Here is a 23,930-nt window from a genome sequence, read left to right on the forward strand (position 1 = left end):
CCATAACCGTTAATAAAAAGCAAAGTGCACAGGACCAATAACTAAGAGCAAAGTGCAGGTGTGTAGTAAAGGAGGAGGCTGGTTTTAGTAACCCACTGCACAGGGGAGCAGGAAACAAGGTTCCTGTACTCTCAGGCAACTCAAGCTGACCTGGAGATTCCATTCCAGCCTAACCTGTCAGCATGTAAAATGTTAGTGCACAGCTTTCCAAATGTCTTGTAAATACAATCCTTGAAATTTCATTTCTTATTTGAAACTACACCAAGAGCATTAAAGCATAGTATGGAATCCCAGTGCTGGCCAAACAGGGAGCATTACACCTCCAGGCCAAGCCAGGCCAGGCCAGGCAAGTCCTTCACCATCTGCTCTCACTGGCTGCTGGAAATTTTCTTGCAGTGAGTCATTACAGGATAATAAGACATACATTCTGCCATCAAGAAATATTGACATCTGCAGGAATTATTCTGGGTTATTTTCTGTAGCTTTAAATAATCTCCTCCTGAGCTTCCTTCTGTCCCTTTCTGTCCTACTTTCATCCAGGTCTGTCTCTACCTTGATGATTTATGTCTAGCCATACCAAACCATTACTTTCTGTGCAGCTGAGCTCTGCCTCTGTCTGGCATCGTACTCTCCCTTAGTCCTTTTGTGCTTTTATCCTCTCCCTGAATCCTTTTCTTCTTTTATCTATAACCTCTTACTGTTTTTTTCAGTCCCCCTTAACTGAATTCCAATTTACACTGCTTTGCTCCAGTCCCTACTGCTACACACACATCCTAAATGCAAAACCAGCAATACTGCTACTGCACATGTGTTGTCTAATCCTCTAATTTTAGTCTCAAAAATGTCTGAATCATTTACAGTGAATCATACTAAAACCTCACTGGTTGAAAGTTCATATACTGGCATGGAACACTAAAGCCAAAGAAGTAGTGCCCAAGTAACTGAGCATATCTTTGAAATGTGAGATGCTGAGCATCCTGATTTCTGTAAAGATAGCTTCTGGCCCTAACTGCAGTCAGATCAGAGTTTTGCATTGCTGCATGCGAGGAGCATCTAAGATATCTTGCAGTAAACATGCAAGAACTAGTGCTGCTAGCTCAGAAACAAAGAAAATATCCAGCCCTTGTATTTCTGAACATCTTGGCTCAGCCTTTCCCTCATCTCCTCCTCAAGTTGAAGACTGGCTTTAAGACCACCTGTTTTTTCAAGACTTGTGATCTTATTTTCAACACTACTTCAGAGAATTCTGTGGTTACAAGTGCCATAGTTGGGACTAAAATGCAAAATGATGGTTTTAGCAGCCAAAAAAGATGTCTGGTTTTCCACTCTGTGGTAGAGAAATAGTATTCAGGAATTTTGGCACTGCCAGAGAAGCGCAGCAGGCTCCACAGTCCCATTCTGTGTTCAGGTGCCAGGGGTTAATAAGGAAAAACCTCAGCTTTGGTCTGTATGACATGAGGTAACAGTCTGTGTCAAACACACAGCTAACAAATGATAGCCAGGGGGCTGCTGATCCTTCAAACCAGGACTTACAAGGATCACAGTGAATTGTTAGCTCTTAATGGTGTTTATGAGGAAATCCACTGGAGTTTTTTTTCAAAGCACACATGTTCAAGTTCACATAACACAGGTAACCTCTACATCTAGCAACATACTGCTTCCCGGTGAATTCTGAACATCAAAGGTTTGATTTTGTGATGCACTCAGCATTCTCAGCTCCTAACAATTGGAATAATACTTAGAATACTGTAAATAAAACTCAGTATTTGTTAGGATTGGACTTGCTGAGATATTCCCAGTATACCAAAATCACCATTCTTACATAAAAACCAACTGAGTCATCACAGATATGCTGAAGACCAGACAAAATATAAAATTTTAACATTTGAGAACAACATTCACAGATCACTCCCTCAGAATTATTAACATCTCTTTCAGCAGTCTTGTTACTCTGTGCCTTTTCACAGTATGTTCTCACAGCATATATTGCATGACAAATGGTATCATGAAGGAAACAAGAGAAGATGCTTACACACCTTGATATGATCCATCATAAGCTGTTTCTGTGCATATAGAAGAGAACAGTCTGGACACTTGAAAACAGACACCTTCTGGTTTTCAATGTGCTGATCAAAGTGGCGGTAGAGCAAAGGTTGTAGAGTAAACACAGTGTCACACATAGAGCATTTATATATTATTCTAAAAACAGAAGCACAATAAACAATGTCAGTCATGTTGATGATCTATTTGCAAGAATCATGATGTTAACTTTTTTCCTCATCACAGATAAGATCTAACATGTTTAAGTAATTGTTTCACACTGCCTGAAAAAAGTTAGACTAATTCAAAACATCCTTCAATTTCAAAATATGGGAGCAGTAGAAGAAACAGAAAAATAGAAAAAAAAATTAAAGTGCAAACAAGAAGCCAGAAAACAACAGCATGTGCCAGTTACATATACAAGAACAACATCTGCTCAGGATACTCGGACAGTACAACACCTTCAGTTTCTGAACTCACACTGTAGCTAAAGGATAATATCCCTGGCTCCAGGTTACAAACCTGTATATTGTATATGCAGTATATTGTAAGGAGTGATTAATTCAATTGTAGTTAGCAACATGCTTCAAGATAAATACATTTTTGGCAATGTTCATGGCTTTGATGCTCCTGAATGCCAAACCTAGACTCTGTCAATGCCCTGAAGCTCCAACAGCGCAGGACGGGATTTCCCTGATCTGCCATTCCAAGTCTTGATGAATCTGTCACAGAAATGTAGAGACACCACCAAACGCTTCCCTTCTTGGAGCACATGTGACTTTTGAACATAGGTCTCCCAGCCTCCTGTTCTTACAGCAGTTTTCTAACCACAGATCATGAGATGAGAGAGAAATCTAAGCCATGTAATCTGTAGTGCTGCAGAGAAAGTTTAGCTAAAATAAAAGAAGCCCAACCACAGGTGCTCAGTACAGCAACAGGCGCTTCCCATCCTTAAGAGTAACTGCCACTTAAAAAAACAAACCCTCAAACCCTCCTGCCTGCTAAAGTGCTAAATCTTCTCATTAGCCACATAAATGTTCCCAGTGCTTTACACATCCCTCTAAATAATTATCATTGATAGTGCATTGTTCCAGAGCTCTGGGGATCACTCTGCACTGTGTTTTGAGACCATAAAAACATGGGCATTGCTTCCATGTCCAAGCCGTCCTGTAACTCCAAATGAAAAACAATTTTCACTTCTTCATGTTAACTGGGAAAGACTTTGTGCTATCAAGGGGTGCCAGTTTCTCACACATGCTAAGATAAATGTATTATTTACACAGCATCCTCTGATGATCAATGTACTATTGTCCTGCTTTCTGTGGTGAGCCCTTCACTGCAGATCTGGAGATTTGTAGAAATTCTTTTTGAATTTATCACATATAAAAACTGTAACTCTCTAAAAACACCACGAGCTAAATCTCTGTATTTTCTATGGCAGCTAAAGTACTTTACCCTGCCTTCACAGAAGCAGAACTACCTGGTAAAGATCCAAATTTCAGACAAGTCTCTGGGCAAAGACTACTCACTTAAATTCATACCAACACACCTCACAGTATGAGTTATGACTATACACACCAGGAGTATTTCCTTCAGACACAGCAAAAACATGATTTTCAATCTTTAACCATGCAACCACACATGGTTTTGGTTTTTTTTTTTAAATTTAATTGAAGTAGTCAGTGTTTAACATGCAACTGCCTGAAATGCTGTTCAAAGCTTAAAGGCAGTTGTGCTTCCACAGGATGTCATTTACAGGGATGCTGGAATAAGTCAGGCAGTTCATCCCATCCCATCCCATCCCATCCATCCATCCCATCCCATCCCATCCCATCCCATCCCATCCCACTCCTGCTCCCACTCCCAGGCTGCTCCTGCCCCACAGTACACAACAAAGCAGGCGCATGGCCTTTTCACTTCCCAAAAATCTGTTTAGCAAATTCACGTGTTATCTTGGAATAAATACAAGTGTTATCTCACAGGAAAATACTTTCACATAAAAGACATTTAGCATTTGCCAAGCCTCTGCACCAGAGGACAGTATTCCTCCTTCCCAAATTTTTTTCTTGAAAAAAGGGAACTTGTGGGATAATACACTTTTTACCAATAGTACCATAAATATCCCATAATTTGGCTTGATAAACAAGAATTCCTCCAGTATTCAAAAAGAGATCAGCCATGAAAAATATATTAGTGCCATTCCTAGACACTGTTTACTGAAAAAAGAGCACATCTGTGGTTTTCTGGGAAACCAGAGTTTAGAGTATGTTACAGGAGAGAGCTTCCTAGAGTTGAAAGACAAGACAGCCATCCATTTCCCTATATTAAAATAATCTCATTTCATCCCAGTGAGAATCCCTGCATATAAAAGTCATTTTTCATACACCAAGTGGTTTAGTGCATCTGTTCTGCAGCAACTGTTTGTAAATTGTAAATCACACAGTTCAAGTAAATGCCGGGGGAGGGCAGCCAGATTCCCCAGGAGCCCAGTTCCTGTAAACAGAGGAGTGTGACCTACTACAGAGTCCCTCAAAAGCCATGGGGCACTGCTGAAGCCATGGCCAGTGTCCTTGGACTGTGCCACACCCCTGGGGTCAGGAATGAGGCTGGCAGGCTTGCAGTGGGTGCCAGTCACACAGCCTGGGTGCCCCATGATGCAGCACAGATAACCCAAATGTGAATGTATTGCCTCAAATACAACCTGTCAGCTCTGCTCAGAACTAGCAAGCCAGGAACTCTGAACACTGCAAGGGCTGGAAAAATCCTACCAGTCACTCTGCATGCATTTAAGGCAGCACTGTGATTAAAACTGGCAAATTTAAAGGAAACACCACTTCTTAAGAGGAGTGCTCAACTATGGATTCTGTGACTTATTACAGTAGTATATAATAACATTTCATTTCATTTTTTTATAATCAAAGTAAATTTGTAAAGGAATACAATTATAAGTGCATCTATGTGGAAAAAAAGCCTAATGCAAAATACTTAATTCCTGAACGCGATCAGAAACAATTTGGCAGATCCAAGCACAGTTCACTCTTCATATGTGTAGCATCTTACACAAACAGTGATCTTAATCTTTTAGATTTGTCTAATGAGAAATCTATGGGAACCTGAAAAAAATTTTAAATGCTGGTATCTCACAGCACCTGACTGATGATAGCATCCTGAATTAAAACAATGTATCATTCCCCTCGAGGCAGAAATTACTTCCATTTGGTATCAGACATGGCAAGTTTGTTGCCATTTTGCTTTGATGGAAGTGCAAACAAAAAAAAATATCTCCTGTTAATATGTTAGAAGAAACAGTGAGAAACTGAACTCTTAGGAATGCTGGTTATTACATCACATGATATAATAACATCTATGTTCTTGAGCCTGCAAGTTGTTACCATGCTGGTGCTCTGTGCATGCCCTGGAGAAAACACGGAGCTCAATCCCTGCTTGCTCTCAACAGTGCACTCTAGCAGTGAGGAAGAGGCAGATGGAGGAGAAGAGGTCATCAGAGAGGCTCACACTCAAGGGCTGGAGTCTGCACACACAGCAGCACTTGCTGCCTTCAGCAGAGCCCCCCAGTGTCCAACAACTTTAAAAAAAGACAATGAAGACGAGTCCTACTTGTACCCTGTGTCACCACCTTCAGCAAACTACCACCTTTATGGACAACTTTCCTAGCTACAGAACAAAAACACTTCTGCTTCAAGCCAGAAAGAGATTACCTATTGGAAAAAAGCTTATATAAACAGATAAAAGTGCTTTTTCTCAACTTTTCAACCACGTTAAGAAAATCACCACATAAGCACTGATTAGTCTTAGCAGCTGTTTTTGGAATCACATTATTTTAATTCACAGTAAAAATGCAGATGAGCTAAGCAGATTAAAACATTAGAATGAGCAACACTCTGGCCACCTGTCCGCATAATTTGTGTAATTACATTTTGCAATCACTCTCTCATAGCATGCAGTGCTTAAAGACCTGCTAGTGCATTCACAGAAATATCACCTTTCCCAATGAACTACCAGCTGAAAAGTCATGAAAGCGCTACACAAATCCCACATAACCAGCAGGCTGACAAACTGGTGCCTGTAAGAAGTGTCCTGCAAGCACAGGACAGAATGCAATTTCACGGGTCATTCAAATGCAGACAAGTGCAGTAGAAGATGAATTTTGCTTACTTTGGTTCGCCTATCTTGATACCCGGGTGTTGTGTGTAGGCATGGGAATGTGTGCTGGGAGCAGATTTAAATGCCATGGGACAGATAGGACACTTGTAAAAGACTTCACAGTGACAACCTTGAATATGAGACTTGAGTGCCGCCACGTCAGAGTACACAACATTGCAGTGCACGCAGCTGCGGAGAGAGTGGAGGAGAGTCAGTGCAGCCTGCCCTGAGCAGTGCTGGACATAATCAACACGGATTTTCAAGCAAAGGGAAGAGAGAAACACACATGGATAGCAACTGGATAAAACTACATTACTCTGTCAACTTAAACAACCCCGGAAGAATCAACATAACCACTGATTTGTGGATCACAAAGTAAGGGGAAAGAAATTTCACACATTGTCATTTGAAAATCTAAGAGATATAAGGTCAGAACATGTTTTTATGTTATTACAATAAAACAGAGAGAAGGGTGGATAGACAAATACTCTACTGATTGCAGAAAAAATACTTAAATCCTCTGCAAATTTGGAAAGAGATTTTCCAGAACGCATTTTTATCACATGCAGGGCATTGTTTAAAGTACACCACAGCAATTTAGAAACAATCACCAAATGGAAAACCAGTAAGGAAAATATTTTCACCATTTCCCTTGTTTAGATTTAATGAAGATATACTGGTAATGATTTTCTGCACATGTAATCAAATCAGCACTTGGACTGAAACTCAGGAAAACTAAACCAAATCCCTACTATCAGATCAATATATCATATTGGAATTCAGAAGATATTTTTCAAAAACATACTTCTGGCTGCGTCGAAAATTTGTGACCTTTCTGCATCTATTCTAAAATGAAACGATTAAAAAATTCAATTAGTGTTAGAACATAAGAATTTTTATACACAATGATCCCCTTTAACGCCCTACATCTCCAGCAGCAAATGCTCCCAAATCAGTCCAAGAACATAGTGCAATCAGCAATTACTTGTCCAATGAGACAATTTCTTATTGATCAGTGTTTTGCAGTAAGACTTTTACGAAGTCTTCAAACATAGAAGGCCTCCACCCTTCCAAAATTTTAATTTTAGCATCTATCACGGCAGTATGATTGTTGTCACACAAATGTCAATTTAATTTTTCAGTAGTTTTACTGCCGTGATGATAGCAATAAAGCAGGAAAAACAGTTCTACATTGAATTCAAGGATCCCATTTTACTTTTAAAATTTATCACCCTTGAATTTTATGAAATGTCATCCTTTCTTTTTCTGGGCATTTAATTTATACTCTTAATGATACTCATTGAGTTTATACCCATCTAGTCTCTGCTTACCAGTGCATTCTCTAAAGCAGATTATTCTGGTCTTTTTTGGCTCTGTTAAGAGCTTCTGTGCTCATACAGAGCTGAGCACTTCTTCACAGCCATACACAGCGTGATGCACTCAGTAACACATCTACTCCTGAGGTTGTCCCTCCGGAGAGCGGGGTGGCATTTTCACCTCCCCGTGCCACGGCTTGACTTTATTCTCTAGTGATGCCACATAACAACTGATCCTCAGCATCCACCATTGTATATTACACAGTTCCTAAGGACCAAGCGTTCCTCTTGGGGACTGTTCTAACAGCTGCTTGCTTTCACCTTGGCAGGCTGCAGGGAAACTTCAGGCTGAAGTTTTCAGCTGATTCAGTGCAGACAACTAGCCTAAATCACTGGAGTCAAAGGGAACTTCTTGGCAGAGGCCCTTTGGAGAGGCAGGACAGGGTATGCTGCTCCTTAGGCAAAAGCTCTAAGGAGAGGCTGAGGAGGCTAAGGAGGGAGACAGTAACATTCCCAGAGACTGCTTTTGTTTGCCTGGGTCACACAGTCTCACCAGATCAAGAAATTCTGACTCGATGTGACATGAGATGTTTATGAGACATCTTGAAAAGTTTAGTGACTTAGATTCCCAGTGAAGGGGATTCTGCTGGTGTTACTGGGGCAGGCCAGGAGTCCCTAGAGGTGATTCTGTGTACAAACCCAAGAGACATACATTAGAGGGAAGAGCAGAGGAGTGCAGGAAGCAGATGGAGAAAATGCAGGACTAGACAGGCTACTGCTTGAGAGAAAAGGATAAAAGAAAAGAACCCAAAGAAATGAAAAGAGCTTGGAGTTAACATCAGGCCATGAATTCAAGCTGAAAGCAGAGGCTTGATGCAGTAAAAATGCTTTCTTCCCTTAGGGGACGATTGCACAGCCATCCTGGAAAATGAACTGTGGTACCTTAAGGGTGGAAGGAGCTACCTGCTGTAAGATTTAGAATGGCCTTTTTCCAGGCAGACAGGGTGAAATGGATGTGGTTTTGGAGTGCTAAGCAAAGCTCGAGGTACAGGAGGCTCTTCTGATCTCTTGCTGTGCTGCCTGCCATTCAAGTGCAAGGAAAATGCTAACAGAAAGCATTTGTTCAGTCTTTCAAAACTAAACATTTCTATGAAATGCCTCTGCTCCCCATTTTCTCAGTGAGTTGCCATTACAGGGAAACATAAAAGTCAAAGGGAAACTGAAAAGTAACAAAGGAGAACCAAAAGACAAGGTTGTTTGAGAAAGGCAATTTCCAAGTGATGTAAAGTGATAAAGTCAAGGAATCTTGACTTGCCACAGAAAAGAGAACAACCAGACAGGTGCAGTATGCCCATCAACATCTCAACATTCTGGAAGTACTGACAATGACTGTTCTACCAGAAAGAACAATCTAAAATTCAATGTTTTGAAAAAACTCAAGAAGGTTTCTGAAAACCTGCAATTAAGATAATGCATCTGAATCCTCTAGACTTTATAAACTGTGAAGTCCTAAATCTGGGTTACACCAGATAATATTCTGATTTAATCATATACAAAAGTGGATGCCCAAAACAAAGTAGAATCCTAATGTATTTATTCCAAAATTTCAGTACTAATAGTACTATTGCCATGACAATCTTAAACCCATGAAGCTGGTATTGTCCAAACAGTGCTTATGAAAATGGAAAACCACTTTAAAAACCATAAATTATACATAAATTGACAGCAAAAGGAATAATTATACTGACCGAAACCCAACTCTTCGGGTATAATGCAGGCAGTTCTTAGTGACATGGGTCTGGAAGTGGACAGATCTGCAGATTGCTCCACATTCAGGACACGTGTATGGAGATTTATGCTGATGAATTCTCTGGTGTGATGCAAAACTGCACTGGTTAGGAAGCAGCATCTGGCAGATATTGCATGTCTTCTAAATGATAAACCAGAATAGATGAGACAAAAGGTTTGGTTCAGCTCTACATAACGTCTTGTGTCAAACACTGCAATACAGCAAATAAAGGTTAAATTTCGTAACTGGGATGGGACCCAATGCAGTAGGCAAGTACGAACACAAGCCCTGCTGACAGAGCTGGCAGGTGCTGGTAGCCAGACTGACTGGCATTCTGGGCTACAAAGATCCTTCCTACACCACTGACCACGGCAGATACACATGCTTTACAGAAATATTACTCAGGTGCCTTCCCAGATTACCTTAATAGTGCAAGGGGCCTACAAACAACTCCAGAATCAAATTATTGCTACTGTCTCTTATGGCTTGGGACTTGTGAACCTCACCAGTGACTTGCAAAGATTTAAAATCAAACCCAAGACTCCTTCAGGACATCAGTATGTTTTTGAACATGTATTTGCACGTTTTTAAGGAATGTTCTAGGAGTCTGGCATATGTAGTGATGTGTACAGTCTGCGAGAATATTGACCAAAAAAAGATCTCCAGATCTGAATTATAAATTATTTACTAACATACGCATGAAGAAATCCTGAAATAAACGCTCTGGGAGCACTGTGGCCTGGCGTGTTTGAGCACAGTCTCCATACAGAGTTCTCCCATGTCCTGATGCAGCAAGATGGCAAAATGCAAACCATTAAATATACAGCATGTTAAGCAAAGAAAACATGCCATCACTGCAACGCAGGTTCCACTGGCATTCCTGCTAGCCCACTACAGTAGTGTTCAGCATGGGTAGATGTACTGCTCTCCTGCAAGCCTCTGCCTGAGTTCAGCTGTCTACAGGGATTTCAAACTGGCACCTGCTTACAGCCTTTGGGACGCAGCAAGGCTATATAGAGACACACAGAAATATCTGCTTTGAAATGCCAAATACTTGGCCTTAATTGACCAAGGAGTGCCCAAAAATGGGGGACTTACAGCCTCAGGCTGACCAGAATTGTTTTGGTGTGTTGTCTTAAGTTCAGATAAAGGCAATAACCTCTGACCAGCAATAAGTGTCACATTTACTGGGCTCAGTACCATTCCCCAAATCTCTCTTTGGCTATTCATGTATTAATGAGCTGTAATACAATACTGGAGAATCTGGAGCATTATTTGATTACGTAAGAAAACAGCAAACCAGAACTTCTTACTCCAGTAACAGAAACATTTGGAGGTTTCACAGGTCCTTCCAAAGCCTTTGGCTTGCAGGACTTCTGAAGGAAACTGGGATGTGATGCCACAGAAGAGCCACACAACATTCCAGCCCCAGCTCAGAGATCTTCCTGATTTTGCAGCAAGCTACCAGACTTGTTTGCTAACCCAACATGCCAATAATGCTCTTAGTTAAGGCCCCTGCTCTGCTATTTCAATGAGTACAGAAAATGTTTAATTGTAACTGATTACAGTAGAACAAGAAGCATCTACTGTTAAATTCTGACATTCAGCATGTTTGCTTACCATTTTATTTTGGGCTTAAGGTGGCATTAACTTCCAGTTCTCTCATTCCAACCCACACCAAAATAAAACACAGTTTGTGAAAATCATCACCTGCCTGCATTTAAAGTCAAAGTTTCAGAAAAAAAAAAGGGTTAGAAGGAAAAATGGTGGAGGTGGAAAATAAAGATACACACATACGCTGAGTATGAAGGGAAATAAGCTATGTAGTTTCCATGGGAGCTATGTACTCCTATCTATAACTAAGAGAAATACTAACATTCATTAGCCCAGATTTGCTACCTTTAGCAAATAGATGAGGGTTTTATTCAGCCAGAAAACCTGTCAGTGAGTCAGGGTTAATACTCCTTTAGCGGGAATATCCCCTTAGGTTAATATTCCTTTAACAGGAATATTAATGGCAATAAAACATTACAGAAAGGTAACAACTTTATAGTGAATGTATTTTCATTGATAAGATTGTTCTACCATTGCTTATTTTAAACAAAACATTCTACCTTTGTAACAAGAGTATACGAGCAGCTACTTACTCATTGGAAACACAAAACTATATATTTTCCATTTCAGGAGCAATTAGATGGGACACTAGAAAGAATAGTAAGCTGCATATAACCTCTTTTCCTATTACTTGTTTGCAAAATCTAAGTGTTTGTTTTTATTCTTTCCTCCTTCCTTCCAAAGAAAAAGTATCAATCTCATCTAACTTCCCTGTCTTCTTCCCCCCACAATAATGGCAGTTTTACAGCAAAAAGACAGTGCCAAGCACTAAGAAGGAAAACAAGTGAGAGTATTTCTCATCCAAGCTTCTCAAGAGGTAACATCTAATGAAAAGCAGCAACATACTTAGTAATAAATGCCTATACAGAGCATTTCTCCAGGAAACACTACCCCTACAGGATGCAACCAAACTCAACATAAAAAAGAGCGGCTGCTTGACATATGAAAAGGACTACAAAAATGTGTAATTAAGATTTAAAAGGATATTTCAACAAAGAACATTTAAAACTACATTTATTAAGTGTTCTTTTCAAACAGAGGAACATGGAAATAGCTTCTTTTCCTCCAGTGCTTTGCACCGTTTTTTTAAACCTGCAGCTCCAGCAGAGCGGGTTTCCATGAGGAGACACAAACACCCTGACAGGCAGCAGGCAATGCCAGCTGCTCCTGCAGCTCCAGCGGCTTCCCTCCTTGAATAGCAGTACCTGAGAACCCGTACTTCTCTCTCCACCTCCCTGCAGCTGTATTTTGACATTCTGTGAACATCACAATTGCTTTCCTTTAGTAAATTACCAGGATAAATAGTATCTAAAGGACTTGTATGGAGAGCAAACTCAGCAGCAACAGGGCAAAAGCACCAGACAGAGGGAGAAAGGGAAGGGCAAAAGCTCTAGTTTACTTGGCCATCAAAAATCCTCACACCCTGAAAGTGAGAAGATCACTTTATCTTTGTTCTTTCTTTTTCAATTTCTATTTTAGCCTCATTCTCCCAAACTATTCTCTGTCCCTCATCCAATTGCTTTGTCTTGTCATCTTCTTAGTTGCTTGCTTTTCCAGTACCAAAACCACCAGGCTTTTGCAAGGTCTACTGGATCTTAGACGGAATGTTACCTAATGGGCTTATTATGGGGAAAAAAAAAATCTATCTACAACCAATAAGCATCAGCAAATCAGTCAGTTAAACACCCTAAGTATTAAGTAGCCCGAGCTGGTGCAGAATATACTCTAATGGTCAGCCATTAGATCCTGTTCAGAACTGCAGCAATGTCTATGGATGGACATGTTCTGCTGAAGAAAGCTCCCTTAGGTATGCACACTTGTAGTATCTTACAAACAGAAATTCACTTGCATGGCATTCCACTTGGAATCCAGGTAATTTCAGTCTAACTCTGCTAGCCAGTTAAAGGGAGGAGCTAAGGCAGAGCCACATAATCAAGGTTATTTCCACATGCAAATCTCTTTACATTACTACCTGTAGTGGTAGGTGCAGTGGAGCTGCTTCATGGTACAGAACAGGTCCTACATGTAGCAAATAGGTCCTGATGGGAACCTGCCTGTGCTCCTAGGACTAGTGCATTTTTTTCTTAACTGCAGGACTTAAAAATCTTTAGCCTGTCCACTGTTGTGTGATTCCCAGGAAGACTCCTGGGGCATTCCTGTCTTGAGCATGCTTGCAGGTTTTCAGCTTCCCCTGCAGCAAGAAGCTGGAGCACTGAGCTCACCTGAATGCTTTGAAACACACCAGAATCCCTTTTAATTGGCACACCCCAACAGAGATCCAACCATATAATTTAATTAACCACCTTCAGTCTGCCAGGATTATAAAATACATCGCACACTGATTAATATTAAGTTTTATTGAATGACGTATTTCTTTCAGGTCAGGCCACATACATTAGTAAATAATTTTATGTTGAACTCATTAGCATTTGTAAGAGGAAAAGAAACCCAACCAACTAAACCAATGATCACACAGAAAGGAAGACGTGCAAGTGAGAACAGCACTTTGCACTTTCTGAGGAAGAGCTGAGGCAAACAGCAGCATTCCTGTCAGTAGTCAGTGTGCCATTTGTCACTGCCTGAGTCCCTCCCTGCACGTGAGGGGAATGCCTCGCTCACTTAGGGCACTTGGTGAAAACGCTAAAACCTGAAGACCAATCTAGAATGAATCACTTAAAGCTATCATTCAGGTTGAATAGACAGGCTGTTAATGAGGGTGCCAATTAAGTGGATTCCACAGGCTAGTCAAATTCCAAAGCACAGAAAGAAGCATTAACATATTATTAGTAATACCCACGATTATTTTCTCTATTATCATGTTCAGCTGTAAGAAAGTTAATGCTAAATTTTAGCAAAAATATACAGTATCAATTTCAGACTTCAGGGTCTAAAAAGATTCTAAGTCTTATTTGAAAAGTGTTGACATTCACTATGTAAGTGCTTGCAAGACTTTCTGTGGTTTTCATTTATCATTTTAATCACAGACGTTCAGATAATTAACAGCTAAATGAAAGTAAAAAAATATCCAAAGTCTCCTAGGCTTATAGATGAAACATTGGAATGTAAACATAGGATACTCTACTTGTCCACTTGTGTCTGCGGCCTGCTGGAAATGAGTTGCAAGAGATGTCTCATCTTGGAAAACTTCATTGCACTCCAAACACTTTAGACTATGTCTACAGAGTTTTGATGGATCTTCGTCTAGCGGCATAGCTGGAATGACAGGAGAGCTCGCGGGGGCCGAGATCACTGTCCCAGTTAAGCCAGTCTGGATCTTTGTTACGGAGTGCGTGCCAGCTCCCCCTGCGCTCTGGAGCATGGCTGCAGCAGTATTGCTGGAAGGAGATGCTATCATTTGATCTGCTGGGACTGGTTTTAGGATCAGGTGGGAACACTGCATCACGACGCCTTTCTCCTTGTGCCCACGAGCGTGGGACAGGAGACTACATTTATTGTAGAAAACTAAATTCTTTGTACAATGATTACAAGTCACTTCAATTCGCACACTCCTCCTGTCATAATGCTGGGTCAGGCTCTTCTCGAGAGCAAACGAGTCGCCACACTCCAAACACTTGTAACCTCGTGTTGGTAGCGTGATTCCGGCATTGGCAGGGGGGCTAAGGTTTGGGATGTAAACTGGTATGGGATTGACACTGCTCAGCACCTTATTGAATGCTTCCACTACAGAGCTCTGTAGAGATGACACCACCTGCACTCGAGACACTTTTTTCGAAGGCTGGGAGGCGGCTGCAGAAATTATTGCCTGCTTGATTTGCTGCTGGGGTTTTGTTAGCACTTGGCGCAGTTCAGAGGTGGTTTGAGCACCCTGAGGCAAAAGGTTAAGGTTGGCAAGATGGACTGTCTTTGGCACAAGTTTGGCACTGGCAAGGCTGGATGCTGGCACCACGACCGTCTGCTGCTGGATGGCGTTGGCAGCTTTGATAATGGCGCTGCTGGCGCTCTGCACGGACGCAGCAGAGATGACAGTGGCTTTCACTGTGGTGTTGTTAGCCAGCTTCAGATTGATCACTTGGGAACCTGCAGTTTTCACTGCTGAAACGGGCAGGAAGGCAGTAGCCACGGGTTTGATAGTCACCTGTTTGGGGGCAAGTTCTGCAGATCCAACTGCATTGGTGACAACGGAGGACTGCAGAGGAGCTCTGGGAGGAGAGGAGAGAACGGCAGCGGAAGTCGGTGAGGACAGGAGAGATGTCATGGAGGTTACCATGGAAGCACTCTGCTCTGGCTTTTTACCAGAGTCCAAATCAACTTCTGGCAACACTCTAGTAACAGTTCTCTTGATCTCCCCAGAAGAAGTCTTGATGGTTTTTATGCGAACCTTAGGAATTGCTGGTGTTGACCCTGCGGGAGAAGACGGAGACCCTTTGCTACTATTCTCACTTGAGACGCTTCTGGGACTATCGGGCGGTTTGACAGACGGCTTCTTAGCACCATCAATGAGACTCTGAGACTCAGGAGATTTTTCAGTAGCCCGGGGACTTTCACTCATGTCTTTTGGTAATGGAGAAGACTCTCCTGAATTAGACTGTAAATCCTTACTGCTATCTGTAGCTGCCTTTTTAGCACTCAGTGCTGCGATTGCAGCAATGCAGGACGAAAGCTTTGCTGATGACTTTGCTTTGGACTGGGAAATGCTGGCAAGATTTGTGTCACATTTTTCAGTACTCAGTTTTCCATCAAGTACCCTGTTTTCAAGAAGCTTCTCAGAATTGTCTTTTAGTAACTTGTCCTCTGTTTTTCGAGTTTTAAAAGGCTCATAGACACCTAAATTCATGGAGCTTGTCTCTGTCTCTCGTTTACCAGCTTTGTTTTTATCTATACTACTTGAAACAGTGATTCCAGATTTAATTAAGTTCTCCCCTCCAAGTGTCTTTAGTTTGTCATATTCCTGCTGTGACAGAGATCCTGCCAAGACATTTGCTCTGAAATTTGCACGTATTTCCTCTTTATCCGGGGGGTCATCCACCTCAATTCTCTCATCATCATCAAATTCTTCCGCACTTGATATTGGGCTGAACTGGTTGAAAGCTGAATCCTTCAGTGTAGTTTCAGAAGCTGACCCATCATCTTTAAGTGATTTCCCTTCATCTTTAGTGTAACTCTCAAGAGCTGCTGACGTTAGAAAGCCATTGTGCAAGCTATTGCCTGTGGAATGGTGGCCATCCTTATCCAGACCTTCGGAAGAATCAATAGTACGCACATTTTTCACAATGACGCTCACCCCAACATCAGATGATGATGGGACGTGGGAGTCTTCATCTGCGTGAGCATTTTGTTTTATGTGGCTTTCGTGGTCGTCATGTCCAGATTCAATAGCTGCTTTGGGATCTACCATGTCTGGTATGTCAAAGGCTGCAAGAAGGTCATCAAAATCTGGGGTCTTCATATCCCCCATGGCCATGTATTTGATTGTAAGCAAATCTGTAAAATAAGCAGAAAGTCATCACTTTAAGCTCTAGTAGCCCAGTCTTATACAAAACAAGTGTTTGTTCACATCTGCCATGCAAATAAGTGCTATTTCACTTCTGAAGTAATCTTTTCAGAGATTATACATTGCAGAACAGTGTCCAGCTGTACAGTTGAATTATTACACCAAGAACTATAGTAATTTATAAACTCCACAGATAGTCATCTGGCAATTTTATTCTGGGCCCAAATTGCAGTGACCTTCTTCCTCTTCCCTCTCCTACACTCACTCCTATCCTCACCCACCCAGACTGCAAAATACCTGGACATGCATAAAAATAACAAAGACACTTGTAATTTCTCTTAAGTCATGACTTTCCTTAACAGTTGCACTATTCATCTGAGGAGTCTTCTTGAAAATAATGACGTATAATAATGACGTATAAAGTAATAAACATCTGTAAGACTTAGGTATTCATCAACACTGGCTACCTGGAAGTCACTGTGGACTATGAGGAGGCAACTTTCATAGGAAATTTTCAGAGGAAAATTTTTAAAGGATACTGGAATAGACACAGACATTTCATTAGACAGCTGCAAATAAATATAGAAGGGTTTGGAAATTTGTTTACACAGTTCACTTAATGGTTTTGGGCCCTTTGTCTAACAAACTCCTTAATAAAAAAGTAGATACATGCATAGAATCAAAATCACAAAGCAAGTTTCTATGAAGATTAAATGGAAAAGATTGCAGATATCAAAGCATATCAAATCCATGTAAACTGACAGAAAGTTTTGACACAGTTTCTTATAATCTGGGATACTAATTAATTGCATTCTGGTTGTACATCTGTCCATAGGTGCCTTTTTACAGTTGTTGCATACACTCAAAAAGAGCTAGATAGTCTTCCTAGTCTGAAATTTCCTCTAATTACATAACCTGGAGTTTAATTAACATTTACCCATATCAATGAAGGAAGGCCTGCTTACACACTTAATTCCTCCAAGTATGTTTAAGATCACAACAGCAGAGGAGACACAGCTGTCCTTTACTGAGAACTACTGCTGCCCTTATCAAGAACTTCTCTCATTCTTCTAACTTTTCAAGCAACCAAAGTTAAACAAAAAGGGAGACAAACATGATCAGTTGTGATACATAAGGAAGAGGAGGTCTAACCTGGCCATTTTATTAATCCGTTCCTCAATATTCTAGGGCATCCATCTTAAGATTCAGTATATAAACTATGTTTCCACCACAACTGCCAGGACTCTGTAGCCCTATTCCTCCCCCTTTTTTTTTTTTTTTTTTTTTTTTTCCCTCCACAAACCTTTTAGTAACTCTTTCCTTTAAGGATAAAACTCCGCCTTTTATCCACTATCAAAATCAACCGACACCTTGGCTGCCAGACGAGCTGAGTCTATTCCTTCTCTCGGCCAACATGATGCCTTGTAAATACGTCAGAAGAGGAAATAAGGCAAGCTCCTGGTTCCCTAGGAAATCATGATTTTCCAAGAACTGGAATTTCTTTGAAAAGTGCTCTGAGAATGCTTGAGAAAAGTTATATAGAAAACCAGTTTATTTAAAAATTCAAGCATTACTTTGCTTACTTATCATTCGATGATAAAAGTAGCAAGGAAAAAATCTGGATATGGCCAATAGAATTACACAGCTAGGGAGTCACAAAGCAGTGAGGTGAAATGCTTCTGGCTTCTGCTTTTCTGATGGTGGTTGAGAGAACTTCGGGGAAGATAACGAGTTTTAAAAACTTAAAATAACAGATTCTTCATATAACCTTACTACATGGTTTCCCTGAATCTCTTCAGTCACAACACCCTCCCCTGTATCTATCTGTGTGTCAGCATCCTACTGAAAGTAAGTTCTGGGGCTGAACCAGCAGTGGTTTATTTGTGCTCATGCTTTCCCAAAGCATGTGTGCATGACTTCCTATGTTGTTTTTTCTTTGGAAACACAACTCCTCAAATGTTTCCTATTACAGCATGAAGAACATGGCACAGATTTTAGCCGAAGCAAGGCACTCCTTGTCTGTTCCACTGCCTTGCTTTTCCCCGTTAGCCTTTTTACTCCAGTTCACCTGGTACCACATTCCAGTAAAGCACTCACTTGGGGAATTATGTCAAAACAAGACCCAGACCATGAGAACTCTCTTCTGATAGCAGAAGCAGCAAGCAGGACAACACGACTTAGAAGTAAACAGCTGTTTCTGAAGAACTTTTTGTTTTACTGCATGGAATTGTTATCACTCCTCCTCAACCCCGCTACCTGTACCTGTTCCAGGTGGAACAACTCTATCCATATGAGGAAAAACAAACCTAACCTTTCATATTCTCTGTTGAGATGGGGGGACACACCAGAGAAACACACACATTTTTTCTTACTTTCAAAATCAGATTTATCTTGTAGCTCTGGCTTCAGGACACCTGCAGGCCCAGCATTCTCCACAGAAAGACCAAACTGTCTAGAAGCTGTTGCTGAGATTAAAAGGTGCTTTTCTGGGTAAGGCCAAGCAATTGTAAACACTCCAATCAGAATCGTTCTGGGGAAGTTCAACAGCCGAATGAAAACAAGGAAATGGAATAACCTGGCAGCTCCCAGCTAGGTCCTATCTCTAAACTGCTCAGACCCCTAATCTTTGTCTATCAGGTACAAGAACAGCTTCAAGCTTTCCAGAAATGGCAAATAATCCTCGTCCCTTCCCAATACTTTTCTAATTAATATTTTCTATGCATGAAGTCTTCTATAATTTCTGGATCACAAGCATGTTCTTACATGCTCACTTTTTTACTCTTTTATTTAATCCTTAACCTTTGAAGAACCAACCAACTCTTCCTCCTTGACACTCACCTTCCTTTTCATCCAGATCATCCAAATAGCTAAACCACAAGTCTAACAACTTTATATAATTGCTTTAACTGGACCAGACCATCTTTTCCGTCTTACTGAATTCCTACCCTTTGCCTTCAAATCCCACCTAAATATCTAACTCCTTGCTTTTGTTCAGACAATTACTCAGCTTCAGTTCCCTCAGCAGCAAATCCATTTGTTATCAAATGAAATAGGAAAACCAGCAAATTTAATCTTCCTCTACCTATGGCATTCACATTCTTGTGACTACATTCCTTTATCTGCCCTAAACTCTTGTTTGCTCTTTGTCCTACATACGTTTGAGGACTGTGCACCCTGTAGGATGGAGATGTTTTCTTTTGCATGTTCTTCCAAAACCACCAGCATTCTTTCCAGTTTTGTGAAATGAGAACACTGAGAGAATACTGAAAGACCTCTTTTCAGGGTCTGGCACATGGCAGTGTCTTGGTTCTGTTATAGCCACATATAGGAATTAGTCTGTTACTTCTACTGATTCCCAGGCAGACACACTATTCCAGAGCAAAATTCCAGTAATCTGGAATAATTACTCCACTTCCATACAAGAGTAATGATGCCTAAGTAACATCAAGCTCATTCTGAAAGAAAATGCCTACACAGGGAGCCTAACCAGCATAAAACCATACTTTTTTTGGGTTTTGGTTTCTGTATTGTTGTGACAAGAAATTTCATCAGGTAGAGAAGACATAAGGGATTCAATCAAAATTACAGTAACATATATCCTAATATTAGACAAACTTCATCTTAATACACAGATTATGAGCAGTTCATTGGTTATTACTAATTATGACTTCCAGTCATCTGCTCTGAAAGCCAAGCGTTGTAAAGACAGACAAAGCAATATGCTAATCTAACCACAAAACCTTCTTCAGGAAATGGAAACCACATCTCCAATCACAGCCTTGCCTGGTTTGACATACTCAGCAGGCAAGTGGGATGTGCAAGAGGCCACTTCAGCCACAGTCAGCAATGGCTCTCATGCTCATATACATAATGAACAAGTTCCTTTTCACTGTCAAAGGGCCTATGACCTGCTACTGTTGCAAAACCCAGACAAACACCCAGTTCCACAAATCACGGAAATTCCTTTTGTAATATGCAAAGTAATTCTTACCCTAAGAATTTTCGATTTCTTAGGGTAACGGTCTTATTTAGCATCCACAGCATCAGTAAGGTCATGCCAGTCCTAATGTAAACATCTTTGTGAAGTATGGGGTGTTTAACAGTTAAAATTTATCCCAAGAACCTACTTTTTCTATATTATACACCATATCCACCTGCCTTCAAAAAAGGGGAAAATCCAATTTGCTTCCATGCTCAAGACTCAATGAGTAAAAGACTTAATCCACCATTCTGACAGCCAAAATAGTGTTACTTGTAGTTTATGACTCCTTAGGAGCCTCATCTTGCAGTCCAACACATCAGTCTTTGAACTGGGTATCTCAGGTTCTCTTTGGGTATGAGAAAACAAGACAGGAAAGAGGAGGGGCATCTTCTGGAGTCTGAACCACTCCTAGCACAGTTTGAAGAGAACCACACGCAGCTGGTTCAAAGTTCATGACAATCAGCCTTTGGCTGGTAAAAAGAACAGGGATGTTTCAACACATGAGCAAGGAATCTCCCTTATGCACAACATGGGGCTCAACAGGCCATCCCCAGCTACAGCTGGCCACATGAAAACTGCCTGTACTTATCAAGAGATACAGGCCAGGTTTTGGGTACACCTACTTCCCAAATCCCTCCTAAAACAGAGATTAATTCCTGAAAAGCAGGGAAATCTACATACCATTCTTTTTCTAGTCTACTTAGAAATTAATTACAATCATGGCTTAATTTTGTACTTCTATATGCAAATAGGCTGGGGCAGTACCATGTGAACAATTCGGATGCGCAACAACAGTGAAGAGAATGTTGAGATTCCCAAACTAATGCAGACTGTAATGACATTCTAAATGGTACAAGCTTCCCACCTCTTTCCTTTAAGGTACTTTTTTTGAAGTGGATGACAATTGTGGCCCAAGCACAGCATGAGCAGCTGAAGCCTCTCAGGGAGCTCTCCCAGACAGGGCCCATCAGGGCAACAAACAGGCCCGAGAAGATTAGAGTCAAGTTTGGGTTTTTCTGAACGTATATTCCTGGTACTCTGCTGCATATTTGTATTTTAACACATAGGCATATGGCTAGGAAAATAACAATTAGTCAATTCATTCCAAAGGGACTTGGAATGTGATAAATCCTTACCCTCATTCTGAAGATCAAATAACTGAGGCCAATGCAAAATGAGATCCTGGATGCTGATACAGAAGACCAGCCCTCCAGCATTAGCATTTGCTGCTGGAAAGCCGGCCTGCGTGCACAATCCAGATCTCCTGATGAAGAGCGTTTACAGATATTACTAGACTGAAAAAAGATAACTCACCAAGAACACTGCAGACTCCATCTATTCAGTTTTCTCATCTTACAGCCACCAAAAATCCCTGCAAATTCAAAATCTCCTTTGCTAAAAATAAAAATTCATAATACAGATAGCATTCAAAAACCCAAACAAAACAGATTCAAGGAATTTTGTCACAATCTAAGAACTTAAAATTTTAAAGCTGCCTCCTATTCTGGCAGAAGGAAGAAAAATCACAAAAGATGCTGTTGTGTAATATATGAATTTTAGCTGACACTTGGAAAAGAACATGCATCCTCATCAGGAAGAGGTCCTATTCCTATCATGCAACAAGAATTCCTGTTTGCAAGCATCATTCTGCTACAGACGTCTATAGTCAAATATAGACCCTCTGCATCCCCATGCTGAAGAACAGGAGCAGGAATCAGCACAGTGATCTGTCCGGCATTTTGCTCTGCCACAAGCTATTCACTGCTCTATCAAACCTGAAAAACAACACATCACAGCTGCAGTAAAGCTCACAAACCCAGAATTTCAGGCCAAATGTTAGCATGTTATTTTCACTTTTCTACAATTAATAGCTCAGTGCCTTACGTAATCTACTGCAGTCAGAAACAAAAAGGTTCCCTTGTATTGTCACCCTGCCTCAGCAGCCAGCACACAACTTACCCGGTATCCACAACCTCTCAAGGCTTTTAGGACTGTCTATTCTGCTGAGCACAGAGGAAAGGACCCACATTTCACACCACAACAGAGTATTCCCAATGCTCTGCCTCCATATTATCTTGATTGTAGGTTACCAAACCAGCTAACACAGCCAGGACTGGGAAGATTTTTAAAAAATCACGCTGGTTAGGATTCTAGAGTTGCTGATTTCCTGTTATAGGAAGTAACAGTTCTAGCAAAAGAATCCCCCAGGCAAAATAGTGATCCACTGTGCACGCTCTAACAGCCTTTGTTCTTCCCTTTGCTGGATTCATTCCTGCTTCCTTCTCTCTGTCCCTCTCCCTCTCTCTGAATCCTTCAGATTTCACTATAAGATAAAAACGTCAGCTCAAATCTAAGTATACATTTTGTATTTTCTACTTGAGAAAGAAGAACTAAAAATTCCATCCATTATCCATTGCTTTGAGTTAAAAGCAGTCACCCCTCTGCAGTTGCTGCACTGCCCATCCGGTTTCCTATGTACAATATTATAATTCACACCACTGGAGCTCCATCCAGCTCCCTAAAATACATCTTTCCACTTGGCTGCTGCAAAATTCTCCCTAGGTTACAAAAGTTTAAGAAAAGCCATCCATACTATTTCTTTTGCACAGTTTTTTTCTCTGTAGGCGATATTAAGTACATGTTTAACACTGAAGAGCTTAATTAAAAACCCAAGTATTGGGTCACTGAGATGTGGTCAAACAAAAACGTGTAAATAATCAGAAAGCAAATTCTGCATGTGTGAGTCTCTTAATACAGCACAGAACAGCTCCCTGCCACAACTGGTCGGCAATTCACGATTGTCATTCAGAGGCCTATTCTGTATCACTACATTGTGAAAAAAAAAGTTTATCTGGATATATTTCAATTAAAATATTGTATTTAGCCAAGATATCAGTACGTCTTTACAAATAATAGCTTTAATCCTTTTTAAACTGGAGGACCTTAACAGCATTCCTTCATTAACACATAAACAATTGTCTCTTTCCTAATGTGCCAAGTGTGCAATCAGGATGTAACTCCACGCTATTGTTCTATTCAGCCCAAACCACCACGTCTCACCTTGTGAACCTTGACCTTTGAGGGATTTTTTTAGCCAGTGCTCAGTTACTGCCACAGCCGCATTACCTCTGCAAACACCAAAGGGTTAAAGGCAGCCCCAATCAATAGGCCTACAAGGAAAAAAAAAAGGGAAAACGAGTATGCCTTACAGCATCTTTTCAATGCTTTTATGCACAATTCTACAACAATATTGTTTCCTTCTGGCCTTAGAGAAAGGCACAGTAACTCCCCCCCCAGTTAATGTTTCCTAAGGAAGCAAACCACAAGACAGCACCCTGTAAATAAAACAGCATGCAAAGCATCCTCAGTCACAAGCATATCTACAATTACAAATAATTCAATCAATTTTATTTAGTTTAATATTAAAATAGACTGCGTAACCAGTGTCCCACCCTTGCAAAGCAAAAATTTTTTAGTAAGGGTCATAAATCTCAGCTCTTGCCCATTCCTTAAGCATAAAAAGGCACGAAAAGCCGAAGTAATCTCAGTTACTGCAAATATGTACATTTACAT

At 40.8% G+C, this 23,930-nt stretch overlaps 1 protein-coding gene across 5 annotated transcripts in view; it reads right to left on the reverse strand.

The window, feature by feature from the left end:
* Window positions 1–23,930, reverse strand: part of ZNF532 (zinc finger protein 532) — a 32,133-nt gene that overhangs the window by 8,003 nt on the left and 200 nt on the right. For 4 of the 5 annotated variants that reach the window (XM_053931660.1, XM_053931661.1, XM_053931663.1 and 1 more), the window contains exons 2-6: window positions 23,418–23,527; window positions 14,006–16,365; window positions 9,269–9,450; window positions 6,217–6,393; window positions 2,037–2,199 (exon numbers count right to left, since the gene is read on the reverse strand). In XM_053931660.1, coding sequence (XP_053787635.1) covers window positions 2,037–2,199; window positions 6,217–6,393; window positions 9,269–9,450; window positions 14,006–16,345 — 2,862 coding nt within the window. In that variant the 5' untranslated portion in view covers window positions 16,346–16,365; window positions 23,418–23,527. The remainder of the gene's footprint in view (window positions 1–2,036; window positions 2,200–6,216; window positions 6,394–9,268; window positions 9,451–14,005; window positions 16,366–23,417; window positions 23,528–23,930) is intronic. The other variant, XM_053931662.1, reaches the window with a different exon arrangement.

This window comes from Vidua chalybeata, chromosome Z (assembly GCF_026979565.1).
Source record: "Vidua chalybeata isolate OUT-0048 chromosome Z, bVidCha1 merged haplotype, whole genome shotgun sequence".
NCBI classification, from domain to species: domain Eukaryota; kingdom Metazoa; phylum Chordata; class Aves; order Passeriformes; family Viduidae; genus Vidua; species Vidua chalybeata.